Genomic DNA, 14464 nt, shown 5'->3' with positions numbered 1-14464 from the left:
TCCCGTATCTTTTCAATGGAAGCAGATTTGTTTCCAAGACACAAACTTAAGAAATTGTGAGAAAAGGTTCTGCAGTTACCTATTCAACCAGTGAAATAGAACAGATTATCAATCTCCACCACATGTGAAACCACTAAGAGTAAGATTTTGAAAAGTACAGGTGATTGTGCAAGACTTAGTGAGACAGGCACGTACACATCAGCCACTGCAGTTAATTCCCAGATCAGCAGAGAAGTTATATAGTTAAGAATTACCTTGAGTTCCTGAAGCTGGTCAGGTTCATAGAGCTTTGGAGACAATGCCTGGGCAAGGAAAGCATCCAGTTCCTGGCGGCGCAGAATGCGAACCCCCGGCCACTGTACCATGTACCTGCAGGGAAGGACAACCTTACTCAGCAGCCTCTTACTGGGTAAACAGGAGGGATTTTATGTGATCAGAAATCACCAGTGTATACACAGAACATGTGACAGGAGAGGAACATGCTATCCCAATGAAATGAGGAGCTTTACCACTTGGACTACTTTTTCTGCGTACTAACTATTCTAGAAGGAGAAACAAAGGAGTTTTGATGCTCAAAGGCCGAAATGAAGTTCAACGGAACCAAAGACAAAATCTACATTTATCACTCTCAAAAATGGTTTATATTTTTTCATGTGCAACATGCTACCCTAAGATTCTGCCAGAATTATGAGCTAGTTGTGCTGAATAATTACCCCAAAGGTAAGCACCTCCCAATTCCTCAGTTTTCAATCTGAAAATTAAACACGTCAGGGTTCTGGACTTTGTGTGACTTTCCCTTTGGAAGGCTCAAGTACAGAACTAACACTTCTACTATTGGTTATCATCACCTCAACTGGATGAGCAATTCTAACCCAGGGAGCCTCACACACCACAGGCAGAGCATCATCACATGAGCTTCACATCCTGATAAGCTGCTATGCAGCTGTTCTCTGAAGAACTCCCTCTTCTGCTGTGCAACTTCACCCACAAGAGCCTCTGAGGCCCCAAATATTATTTTTCAGTAAGCTGAAGCCTCAAGTATAGCAAGGGAAACTAATGCAAATGCTACATCAGCCTCTTTGCAACACAAGATCTTTTTCCTCTTCCCTTCAATCCTCAACAGATTGAAAAGAACCAGTGACTACACAACACGCTTTTCTACAGCCAAACCAAACCCCCATTCCTAGTGACCTTGCAAATAGGAATTAACACTTTCTACAGAGATTCCACAGTAAAACTTTCCTTGGCTCTGGTTTCCCTGGAGGTGTCACTGACCTTAGCACACAGCAGAGCACCATAAGATGAGTGGGCACGTTAGTTGGGTTGAGCATTGCTGGTGTGTCCGATCGCATACAGGCCAGAAACGCCCTCATCCGTCGGTTCTTGTCCTCCACGGCTTTGCCCAGCCACAGCTTCTTCAGGTTGGGACAGGTCCACTCCCTGAAGGCGAGGGCTTCCACCAGCTCAGGGGTCTGGGGAGATTTGCCTTTGTAAGCAGCCCATTCCTTAATTATCACCGGTGAAACTGCAGAACGGCAACAGCAGAAAGAAACCGGGCTGAGTTAATAGTTCATAGTTCAGCATTTATTTCAAACTTCACATGCAGGAGATTTGGATCCAAAAAGCATTACTTTGAGACTGCAATAGGTACCAGTGTGCTGGATTATACTGCCAAAATGGTAATTCAAACCCTGCATGAACCACCTTTTAATTGTGATCACTTACAAATTCAGTGCATACAGACAGGTGTTCTCTAGGAACGTTATGCTAATATTTTCAAATGAATATACAATGTAAAGGAACTATATATATATTTTTCTAAAGCAAACAGCACCATTTCCCCATCCCTGGAAGTGTCGGACAGGGCTTGGAGCAACCTGGTCTAGTGGAAGGTGACCCTGGCACATGGCAGGGGGTTGGCACTGGATGGTCTTTAAGGTCCCTTCCAACCTAAACCATTTTGTGATTCTCACCTGAAAATGCAATTTTCCCCTAAAATATCTGTGTCGTGGATCAAAAGCCTAAAGTGATAAAAACAGTACATAAACACAAATATATTCCATGTGTGTTCTTTTAATAGCAGTATGATCCTAGTGATTTTACTTGAATGAGATTTAATCCTGATATTATATTTGTCCATAGTTGTTCAACTACTGCAATGCAATGAGATCTCAAATATGGGCAAATTAGGGGGCTTTTGCCTAAAAATTTTATAAAACATTACTGAAGTCTTCCCATTTATTGCACTGCTTTCTATGAAGAGGTCAGTGGGTTTTGCCTAGGCTCCCTTTCATGCACATCAGAACAAAGACAGTCCACTCTACATGGCTGCTAAATCATCTCCCTTTTTCCACTTGAAGGCAACTAGAACAGAACACAAGCTCACGTCAAGGCTGAGACAAGATACCTTTGGCCTTGGAGCGACCCCAAGCCCAACACAGCCCACAATGTGTCTGCACCCTTCTAACTCCAAGCCCAGCTATGTAGTGTGGAAAGATTCAAGGAGCTTGTTAGTGCAGGTTCAGGTTACAGCCTGGGGAGATTCCCTGAGGAGTACAGACCTGCTCTTTCTGCTGGAAACCCGCTGGGTACAGACCAAGGAGCGTGTCCTGCTGCTGCCAGCGCAGGTCTGATGGCTACAAAGACCTCTTCAGCAACCAGGCTGCAGCCTTACAGGGGACTCCATAGCCAGGGGCAGGCAAACCACGGCAGAGGTGACAGTCAGGATTAAAGAAAGGACTTCCAAAATATCCCAAAGCACTCTCATGCTTTTCGGGAATAAACCCAGCCTAGTATTGCAGTTACCCTTCACAGAGCTCAGGGCAGTTTTACAAAGATCATATGCAGCAATGCAAACAAACATTCTGATATATTTAGTTGGTAGCCTCACTACGAAATCATGTTCTATTTTGGTTGCTCCCAGGTTTTAGACACACTCTGAAGATGGGCTTTAACAGGCAGCAGAGCTACCCCATCACTGGGGTCCAGCTCATCACTGGGTTTCTCTGCTTGCTTAGGCCTGGAACAGCAAACACAAACAAATAAAAGGATGTATTTTATGTATTTGTATGCTTTCAAACTCTCTTGCAATTGTTTTAGATATCAAAAGCAAAACTGTACACACCACCAGTGTTCCACTGCTGTTTCTTTCACTTAACACATACAGACCTCAGGCTTAGAAGAAGGGAATGTTTTATGTTCAAGTTTTCTATCCTACGTTTTAACCATGAAATCTGGTTCTAAGCTTTTAATCTGGGGATGAGAACTTCCATGGCCTGTGAGGTTAAGGCCACAGCAAGAGTACTTCAGCTTGCTCTTCAGTCACATGCTGCCTCCAGAGGTCATGCTAGAGATCCACACTGGCTTTTATGTTTTGCTAAATAATGATTATAATATCCAAGAATCCTAGAATGGTTTGAAGCCATCTTAAAGATAATCTCATTCCAACTCCCTGCCATGGGCAGGGACACCTTCCACTAGCCCAGGTTGCTCCAACCTGGTCTTGGACACTTCCAGGGATCCAGGGGCAGCCACAGTTTCTCTGGACAACCTGTGCCAGGGCCTCTCCACCCTCACAGGGAAGAATTTCTTCCCAATATCCCATCTAACCCTGCCCTCTTGCAGTGAGAAGCCAATCTCTCTTGTCCTGTCCCTCCAGGCCTCTGCCCAAAGTCCATCTTCAGCTCTCCTGGAGCCCCTTTATGCACTGGAAGGGGCTCTAAGATCTCCCTGGAGCCTTTTCTTCTCCAGGCTGAACAGTTCTCCCAGCCTGTCTCCATAGCAGAGGTGCTCCAGCCCTCAGAGCACCTTCATGGCCTCTTCTGGACTTGCTCCAGCTGGTCCATGCCCTCCCTGTGCTGAGGACCCCAGAGCTGGACACAGGTAACCATGCTTTTTGTGGGATGGTTTAACATGGAGGTCAGTCTAGTGGTCCAGCAAACTCTGAGTGATGGGGTGAGGAATTGCAACTGTATCCATCCACAAGCAACTGTAGTACTCTTCACCCAAATTTAGCATTTAACCTAAGAGATTAATCCAGGACTTGTCCATATCTACTTAATTCTCCAGGGCATTTCTTAAACCTTCGACAAATCTGTACTGGGACTGCTGCCAAACTCACTGCAACCTCAGCTGCCCGAATCTCTGTCCTCAGAGGGATGTGTGGTGCTTCCTCCCGTGACTTCCACCAGGACATGAGCAATGCCTGTCCTCAAGACTGCATCAGCTACAACCAGGACCAGTGTGTTCAGCCCCATCACCGTGCTGATCACACTGTTTTTCACACCAAACCTTGTCCTGCTGCTGCTCAGCAGGTCTGAATACTCACAGAGGCCCAGGTTACCACACCATCTATGGACTCTGCTTTGAACAGTGCACTCACAACATGCTAAGGTCGATCCAAGTAACAAGAGTCAGCACAAACCCACAGGACAGTAACCTGCCTGAGGAACACTCGAGCACTGTCACAGGCTCTGAAGGCACCACAGCACCCTGTGAGAGCTCTGGCTGCCAAGCACAGCTTAGGTGGTTCTGGCCTTTACTCAGTTTCCGTGCCGTGAGGTGCCTGGTGCCACCAGCAGCCGAGCTGGCAAATGCAGAGTTATCAAGCCTCATTTTTAACCTTGCAATCCTTACTGACAGCACAGCTTGAGCTCAGCACGCCTGAGTGTGCACAAGGGCTACTGCCCAAGAGTCACGGCTTTCCTCTTGGCAGTGCCAGCACTGGCTGAGTACGGCCGTGATGGGGAACAGCACAACACAAGGTGGCTGGGCTTAAAATAACAAACCCTGGGATCCAACCAGGAACTGTGACAGCTTGTGCGTTTTGCCACCGAGCAGAAAGGGCGGACGGTTTCACTACACACATGTATTTATCAGAACATGGAGATAACCTGATCCAGGGCTTGACAAGCAGAGCAAGGGAGACCCTGAATTTCCAGCTCCTCCTCAGGAAAGGCAGCACAGCCAGTGCCATGCCCTTGGCAGCCAAACACAACCAGGCACTCTGTGACCCAGCCCCTCCCGTCCTCTGGGAGCAGAGATGAGGCTGGGTACAGCTAAGCCATCACTTAGCAGATACTGATCACTGAAGAACCCCACTGACTGCTGCTGCTGTAGTTTCTTGCTGCCTTTTCAACTTCATACAAAAAATAATGGTTTAGAAGACAGGAAGCCACCCGTTTCATGAGAGATCCATTATTTTGCCATCTATATATTTAGTAATAATCCCAATGTGTCAGTTTATTATGCATTTTTCACAGCCTCACATAACCCTCACATGCAATATACTTGCCAATTATTCAGGCACTATTATTAAGCTGCCAGTGTTATGGTTTGTACAACAAAGATGACAGGATTTTAGGTATTAATATTCATTACCTCTCTACATAAACCTTAAGGACAATTTACATTTCTTTAGAAACCCGATTTCTTAATTCTCTTAACATCTCTCAATTCCTAAATTTTCTCTTAATTGTCTTCTTTACTGTGTTTCAGCACTTACTCATTTTTGAGTGCAGCAAAATAATTTAGACAGTGAAGGAGAATAAGCATCACCAGTTCATTACAGCCTGGATCCTCAGAAAACTTAAGAGAGGGCTAATTGACCTGCTTTGCTGTTTTAGACACTGTTCTCTCCTAGCATTCTCCACAGCCTGCCCAAGTCTTGATGCTTTGTAAAAGAGGTGACTAAAACAGACACGTCCCTGCACCACAGCCCTTTCACACCCCACACCTGCATCGCAGCCCAAATCCATCTTTACTGCCACTGCCAGCTTTGCAGTGAAGCAAGGAACTTTTGGGCAAATGTTCAAATTTTTTTTTTGGCTTTTTTAAGAGCTTGGTCAGTCCTAAGCTAGAAGTAGGTCAGTAGCTGGATGCATCCTGCAGCAAGATTTGCCAAAGCTGCCGTAACTAAACCAAGTCAGCAGCAGCGTGCTGAGCCTAAACTGAGAATAAACTCAGAAAAGCAGGATACATGAGGGGAAAATAGAGATTATTTAGGTTTCCCCACTAGCCTACCAGGGATATTCTATGTTCACAAGATAAAACCTGAAGCAGACCTCCAGCACTCAGCCAGTTCACCACAAAAATGCTGTAGTACACTTTTAAGGACAGGAGTCTCACAAGGATAAATGAAGAATGCAAATAACGTCACTATTTGAATCCTGAAATAACCTTGTAACCCAAAATACTACTACGCTTGTGTGAGTTTAAAGAAAGTAGCAGTTTGTGACTATGTGTGCTGAGGTATTATTCAAGCAGGGTAAATAGTGATTCCCACATAAAAACTGGCAAAGATAAGCAGCTTTTCAAACATCACTGGGAGATTATCATCTTCACTACAAACATACAAAACCATTTCACAATTACAAATGGAAAGAGCAAAGGGAATGGATATAAAGTTTACAACTGATACTTATTTTTATTCTTTTACACGTGAAGCCTGTGAATGATGATTCCATGCATTCTGAATACCTGATTCTTAAATTTAGCCTAGCGACAGCAGACTCCTACATAGAAATACTTGTGCTGCAGCTGTGCACTGAAGGCTTCAGCATTCCTGTAACCTTTATAAGCTGCTACTGCAAAGTTCAGTCATTTCTTTTCATGCATCATCATAAGAAAAACACTCTAGAACAAGGAGTTTTCTGGAAGGACAGTAATTCCTGGAAGCTGAAGACTTAAAAAGACAAATTCCAGACTATTGAGATGATTAACATCTATCCCCCTCTGAACAAGCCAAAGAATATTTGATAAAGCTCTTTGCAAAAGTTTAGCCTGTCCCCACCCAGGTCTACCTTTGCTTACATTACACCTGATTTCTGTGGGGCTTAAATCAGGTTTTTATATGCCAATACCTGAAAGGCACGAGAGTCTTGCAGATTTCCCTGGGGTACCTTTAATGACACATTTGGGAAGACACAACAGCTTAATCTGTGTACCTCTCACTTTTGAAACAAGCAGGCAGATGTGCATGCGTGTGCAGAGAACTAAGTTTCCTAAATCCAGCCCTGCCATACACTTGGAAATGACATCACAAACCGACGTTCCTCACTGCAGCTCTGGCAGCAGCTTCAGCAGACGTGTTCAAAACCAAACCCCAGAAGCTTGCTTACAAATGACAATATTTACAGTTTTTAAACTATGACAGCAAATAAAATTTGAAATTAACAACATCTTTTTCTCTTTTTCCATGGGATCCAATAAGCCAGAAATCCCTCTGGCCTTAGCTACAGCAACGAAATCTTCGCAATGGTTCCCATTCAGATCATGGCACAAGTGGATGGGAAACCACAGCAAAGGCAAGAGGAATAAAGTGTGGGTTCTGCAGTACGTACATTCTGGTGGAAGTCTGTTCTTTCTAAAAGCAAGCCTTTCAGTTTTCTTTCTGCTTTCTGCCAAACTAAACAGGACTCCGTAAACATACTGACGCACTGGCCTATACAGGAGAGCAGCAGGAGGCAGGTCTTTGTTGGCTTCATCTTCTATAGAAACGGCGATTTTGATTTCACCCTTTGGCATGAAAGAAAGCAGAGAAATATGACATGTTACAGTGAACAAAAAGCATTCAGGTATCACAGGAACCCAATCCAGCTCTCAAATCCATCTCAGCTGGTCACGACAGACGTGATCCAGCAGTAAGGTGGATCTCAGCTCGGGGCAGGTAACACCAGGGCAGGATTGCCCCAGCCTGCTTCTTCTCCTCCCAGCCCTGACTGATCATTCCTGTTGCTTTCCTCTTTCTTTTCTCCATTATAAACACGTTTGTTTGTCTGGACTATCTGCCTGTGAGAATTAACTAAATAGTGATCTGCAAATATGGGCACTTAGAAGAGAAAAACAGCCCACATGGAAATAGATTAATGTGCTTTTAGACAGTCAAAGCACATTTAAAGCTGATATAGATTTTAGGAAGTTATTTTAAAAAAATATTCATGCTGTCCAAAAACACCAGTCTGAATTTTTCATGCAGGATTTGAAACATTACTGAGGACTTACAGCAACAAACAACACTGTGAGAATACCTGGCCAAAAAAATCCTAACTGGGAATTACCTGAGGAAGGTTGGGTTTGAATACACATAAATAAAATGTTAGCATTTTATACATTTTCAGAAAAAAAGCATAAAAGAACAGTCCAACATTTTTCTCTCAGAATAGCAGCAACACTCTGTTTTCTGTGACTTGCACATCCAACCATGTTAAGATATTCTTGGAAAATGACTGACTTCACTGCACTGCCCCCAAATATCAACCTTTATTTTCAACACTGACAAGAAAACACTCCATTGTGCTACTTTCTCTTAAAAAAAACCAAAAACATTTAAATGATACCAATAAGGAATCCTGAAGGTGACATCTCAGAGTGATTACAGTAGGATATTGTCAGGTTTAGCTCAGACAACACTACTTTAGGTGTAAGGCATGTCTGAAAGGTGTCTCTGCATAACATCAACATAACCTGGAACACCTCTACGTGCCCATTTCTAAAGAAAGGTTCAACAGTCCTGCAGTCCTGCACTCGGGTCACAACAACCCCCTGCAGCTCCAGGTATGGAGAAGAGCGGCTGGAAAGTGTCCGAGCAGAAACAACCCTGGGGGTGCTGGTGACAGCAGCTGAACATGAGCCCAGGTGTGCCCAGGTGGGCAGCTGGGCTGTACCAGCCATGGTGTGGCCACAGGCCCAGGGCAGGGACTGTCCCCCTGTGCTGGGCACTAGTGAGGCCACACCTCAAATCCTGGGGTCAGTTTTGGGCCCCTCATGACAAGAAAGACCTTGAGGTGCTGGAGTGTGTCCAGAGGAGGGAAGCTGGGGTAGGTCGGGCTCTGCTCCCAGGGCACAAGGGAGAGGACGAGAGGAAACAGCCTCAGGTGGCATCAGGGGAGGTTTAGACTTTAGGAAAAATTTCTTCACCAAAAGGGCTGTTCAGCCCTGGCACAGGATGTTCAGTCACCATTCCTGGAGGGATTTAAAAGACATGCAGATGTGGCACTTGGGGACATGGTTCAGTGGTGGCCTTGGCAGTGCTGGGTAAACAGCTGGACTTGATCTTAAAGATCTTTTCTAAATGACTCTGCAATTCTATGATTAAACAGGAAGTAGTATCTAAATATGCCAAGAATATTTGGCTATGCAAAGTGTGAAGCAGAACTGGCATTGATGGTCTTCACAGACCTTTGGATTCTTCTCCACTTTTCTTTGACAAAGAAGTGTAAGAATACGGCAGCAACACGAGCTGTGGTGCAAAACAAACACATGGGAAATAGGAAATCCAAACCTCAACCTCGATACAGCAACTTTTGGTTTGATGGACTTCAGATCTGCCTGTGGTCCTTATTGTCCTGAAGTGGATTTTTAAGGTGAATAAAGGTTAACAGGAGTGGGGACAGTTCCATTTTGCTGCTGCTGGTACAAAAGGGATTTCTTAGAGCTGCTCTATTTCTCTCAGGGCCAGCTATCAACGATGTGAGGGATCAGACTGGGAGGGAAAACAATCTCAGTACTTCTGAATGCTGAAAATAGAAAAGACTTGGCACAGACACCAAAGCACATACGAAGGAATTTTTAGATGGAAACGGACTCTGCATAAACACACACACAGAGACATATACACACATGCTTATAGATATAAAAATACTACATATAGTCAGAAAAAAATTATTTTGTAAGTAAACACTTCTAATTATAGTATTCTCATACTTATTGGGACAACAGAAGGACTAAAAAGGGACCAGAAGTCAGAGCACTAAAAAGGACTTAAAAATCTGATACTCTTTAGCCAGGAACACCAGAGCAATTATCTTCACAGAATCATTATCTCACAGTACCTCACTTTTAAATGTCATACCTTGGTTAGGACATGAAAGATGTAGGGATACATTAACCCTTTCTTGTGCCTGTGCTCTGCCACTCGTAACACTTCAGGTGCTACCGGAGGTAATGGAGGGGTAGTAATATCCATGTGGTTTCTGGTGGGCATGGACAACAGGCATGGGATTTGTGGATTACTGGTTTGATTCCCTTTGACATCAGCTGCCTGACTTCCTGAAGAAGCACTAGAGGAACCTTCTGCCTGTAACAGAACATACAAAATAAAGTGCTTTGGATGTGTCCAGAAACATACCAGCAGATCAGCCAAGAGAAACAGCAAATTTCCTCCCTCGCCCCCAATGAAAACAGTAAATCTTCACATCACGCAGTTGCAGTGTGTAGAATCATTATCCAAAGCTGGCTGCAAGGTTTTCAGAAAATAGAAACCTTCAGCCAGTGTTCACTAGCAGCAGCAAATTACCAAGAAAATAAATATTATGGTAAAGCTTTAACTTATTAACAGCAACAGTAATTACTATTCTCTTTAATTTTTAACTGCACAATACAGAAGGGGACTGACGGCCTTTTAATGACATGTGAATGGCCTCTTAACTCAGTATTTCCAAGATACTCCCAACTCAGCGTGTGAACTGACAGTCTCAAAGTCTGTAATTTATCCAGACTTTCATGAACACATTCCTTCTCATCTCGCAGTTCCAGATAGAGCAGGGAAAAGGACACAGGTCCATTTGATAACATTTAGAACACACGGTGTTCGAACTCAAAAGCCTTGTAAAGGTTTGCTGGGTTCTGTTTAGTTTTTAAACATAAAATTCTTTTGTCTCAGAAGACTGTAAGAGAAAATGGCAATGTTTTCCGACCACGAGATTAAAGTGGCATTTTATTCCTGTTCTAGAAATGCAATTCACAAACTTATGGGAAAAATCTGATGTGTAAAAATACACTGTAAACCTCCCAGTGAACAAGCCTTTTTAAAGATTTATGTTGATTTCTCACAGATACAACCAAAAAAAGAAGAGTTCATTCCTAAAAAGCCTGGTCTTCAAAACTGAAAGCTTGTTTTAGCTTAAGAGTTCATATTACCTTTATGTCCATAAACTACTATAGCAATAGTAAAAACTTTTGGGACTGAAATTTGATCAACTCATACATCATCTGTATTTTCACAATATGTGTAAAGTTCACGTGCCTCCTAAGACTTGAAAAGCAAAGCCGAAAGAAAAATGGCCAAAGCATGAAATCCCCCAGAATATGTAACATAAAAAACAGGCCCAAACAAGCTCAGTTTGTTCACTTCAGGTCCATGAAAAATAAAAACCTGCATGCAAGCATCAAAAAAATCCCACAGATTTCAAAAATCTTCTACAAAAACATGTACAGTAGTAAAAACTGGCTCTAGCAAAATATCAAAGGGCAACATTATTTTCAGATGACATTTTAAGCACACCATCAAAGAGGATATTATCAAAAGATTGCATTTTAGTTGGTAATCTAGACTTCATTTGAATTATAAAAATGAAAATATATGACAAAATGGTTAAAACCTGGAAACCACAACACTTCCAACACAACATGCTAATACCAGCTAATTTTATAAACAAAAAGCTACCATAGCTCTATTAAATCTTTGTTATATTATCAAATATTTCTTTTCAAGTTAGAGATTTTTGCCTCTGTCGTCTACTACCCCAACAACTATAAGTCAGCAATCCTGGAGCACATGAGGAGTTTACAGAACTATCAAATACTGGGGGCACGCAGGGAAGAAGAGAAAAAAACCCTACACGACATCTGCACAACCCAGTTTCTTCTGGATCAGCTCCAAAGATATTCCAACACCCAGCCTGAGGAACTACCACAGTTAAAAGGTGGTGGTTTTTTTTTTTAGTAATGTGCATCCAGCCAAATGAGATGAGCTTACCTTTGTCATGTAGAATCAGGCTGTGAGACAACTGCAAGGAATTTAAGTCAAGTGAAAGGAGTGTCAAGACTGCTGCTACCTGCCTGATCTCTGCTGAGTTTTCAGCACTTTACCTCAGAAATTCACACAGTTCACTCAGCTGAAATCTTCACAGAATTACAGACTGGAAGGGACTTCCAAGCCCACCTCATTCACCCCCTGCCATGGGCAGGGACACCTTCCACTAGCCCAGGTTGCTCCAAGCCCCGTCCAACCTGGCCTTGGACACTTCCAGGGATGGGGCAGCCACAGCTTCTCTGGGCAACTTCTTCAGGAAGTACTGCTTCTTTTTTCAGTCACTAATATTCACCTCTCTAGGAAATGAGTTTAGCCATAAAATGTACTCACAATTCTTCCTGTCCTGCTCAACAGATGCAACTGTCTTCTCCTGCTGCTGAAGGCTGAAGAAGTGGTTTGATAATAAAAAAACTGGCAAGTAAAGCTCAGGAGCATTTATCTATTAAAGTGGATGCATTTAAGTCAGCCTGTGTGCAAACATCTTTTGGGAGGTTTAATCACTACCTGTACAGCTCTAATTCTGGGTCTACCAGGACATGCAGCCAGAGCTGTGCAGTGGGTCTGACCCAGCCACTGCTCCTCCCTGGGACACACCTGGGCTCTGGCAGGGGCCCACAGGGCTGCACACATGGCACAGTGCAGAGATCAAAGGGATGGAATAGGTCAGATTAGCATTTGCATACGGTGACTAATGCCCAGGCAGATACAGTTATCGTAGGGTCTGCACGAATGAGGGTCTGCACAAATAACAACCGCTGAGGGATGAAATCACCCGCCTGAGATTTTAAGCACAAAGCCCAAGTTTACTGGAATTCCTATGCAGGGAAAATGTTTTGTTTGTCTACAGTGTAATTAACTCAAGACTGGTGGTTTTGACACAATTAACAGTTGGTGTACAGCTCTACCACAAAGGCACAGGAGATACCAAGGGCAAGGTCCCTTCCAACTCAGATTCTTCTGTGAAATGCTCTGAATGCTCCTTCCAAACACGGATCACACTTGGAATACAGACCATTGTATTCTCCATTTGACAGTGGTTTGAAATCTTGAAGGAATTTAATAATGTTAAGTCTTTATCAAGGGCTTATCTAGCTCATCCTTGCCTAGCTAAGCAGCAATACACTGTAACTGGTCTCAATGAACTCCTTTAACATGTACTGCATGAAATTCCTACCACGAAGGACTTTTGTCTCCTCAGCTGAGCTTTAATGCACCTCCAGTGGTCTGTGGCTGACACTGATATGTGTGTGTGAGCTGTGCTTACTGCACTGTGGGTTACAGGACACGGACTCTGACCCCATGGACACTCAAGATTGTTACACTCCTTCCTGAAAAATCAGATTAATGCACCACTGCAAACCTGGAGAACAACACTGAGGGTGAGATTGTTGGCTAAGGGCCAAACGAGGTTATTGATTTGTTTCTGGTTTATATCCAGTATTTTCTAACACATCCTATTTAATATTCATTTTTATGTATATCCTACAATGTCCTTCTTTCCTGGACTTTAAAGCTGTTGTTTCGTAATCCACAAAAAAGTGTAGAAGTTTGCACTAAATCCTATGGATCGATATTGAAAATCCTCCTTGAAGTTTGCTGTAAAGCTTTAACATAAAATAATGAACTGTGCAGTTTGGAACTTCAGGAAATACCTTTGTTTGGTCTCCCAGCTCTCCACGTGTTTGACTTTCTGACTGGGTTCCTGGTTTTTCCCAGCCTACTTTGTTCCCACTGACATGGCTGAAGAACAACAGAAAGAAAAACATCATATTAAAGTCCAGTTTAAGAGACAGTAGTATAAATCCTTGGTGTCTGGAACTGTTTTGATTTTAAGGGATGTTTTCTATTAGAAATGTCCATTTGTAGGAGCCTTGAAGAGACCTGAACACCAACATTTATTCATTTACACTATGTGAACATTTGGATCGTATTTAAAAGCTGCATATTATGATGACTAGATAATGTTCACACAAGAAACATTCTTGATTGAACTTTAAATATTTGTCACTATGCCAAGGAATTCTCTCAATTGGAAGACTTTCTTCAAACCATGATATAAATGATATAAATGTCTAGATTTCAGTGTCTAGATTTATTGCATAAAATGCAAAAGGAACACTACAAAAAATGCTGAAAAATCCCTTACGGGGTTTTTTCTAACACAGGCACATTTCCAGTTCTGCACTGCATGGAAGCTATGCAAACCTACTTGATTTACTAAGCAAAACACAGAATAATATTTAAAGTTGACAGAACGCATCAGAAATCAAAGTCCCAGCAATCATACATCACTGTACACACATCCAAAATATAATACCCTGTAGAATCACAGAATCATTAAGGCTGGAAAAGCCCTCTAAGATCACCAAGTCCAACCATCAACCCAGCACCAACACCATGTTCACCATTAAACCGTGTCCTCAAGGGCCACATCTACACGTTTTTAGAACACCTCCAGGAATGGTGACTCCATCACCTCCCTAAGCAGCCTGTGCCAGGGCTGGACAGCCCTTTCAGTGAAGCCTTTCCCTAATATCCAGTCTGAACCTCTCCCTGGCACAGCTTGAGGCCATTTCCTCTTGTTCCCTGGGAGCAGAGCCCGACCCCCACCTGGCTCCAGTCAGAAATATTCGTGCAGTAAAGCAGAACAGA

General features: G+C 43.1%; 1 protein-coding gene across 5 annotated transcripts in view; it reads right to left on the bottom strand.

Annotated features, from left to right (window-relative positions):
• The window catches only part of FAM120A (family with sequence similarity 120A), a 52372-nt gene that overhangs the window by 14804 nt on the left and 23104 nt on the right, over positions 1-14464 (bottom strand). For all 5 annotated transcript variants that reach the window (XM_017830946.1, XM_017830952.1, XM_017830947.1 and 2 more), the window contains exons 8-12: positions 13465-13552; positions 9851-10075; positions 7341-7515; positions 1276-1525; positions 255-369 (exon numbers count right to left, since the gene is read on the bottom strand). In XM_017830946.1, coding sequence (XP_017686435.1) covers positions 255-369; positions 1276-1525; positions 7341-7515; positions 9851-10075; positions 13465-13552 — 853 coding nt within the window. The remainder of the gene's footprint in view (positions 1-254; positions 370-1275; positions 1526-7340; positions 7516-9850; positions 10076-13464; positions 13553-14464) is intronic.

This window comes from Lepidothrix coronata, unplaced genomic scaffold, assembly GCF_001604755.1.
Source record: "Lepidothrix coronata isolate B3197 unplaced genomic scaffold, Lepidothrix_coronata-1.0 Scaffold186, whole genome shotgun sequence".
NCBI lineage: Eukaryota > Metazoa > Chordata > Aves > Passeriformes > Pipridae > Lepidothrix > Lepidothrix coronata.
This window is presented reverse-complemented; position numbering and strand designations above follow the sequence as displayed.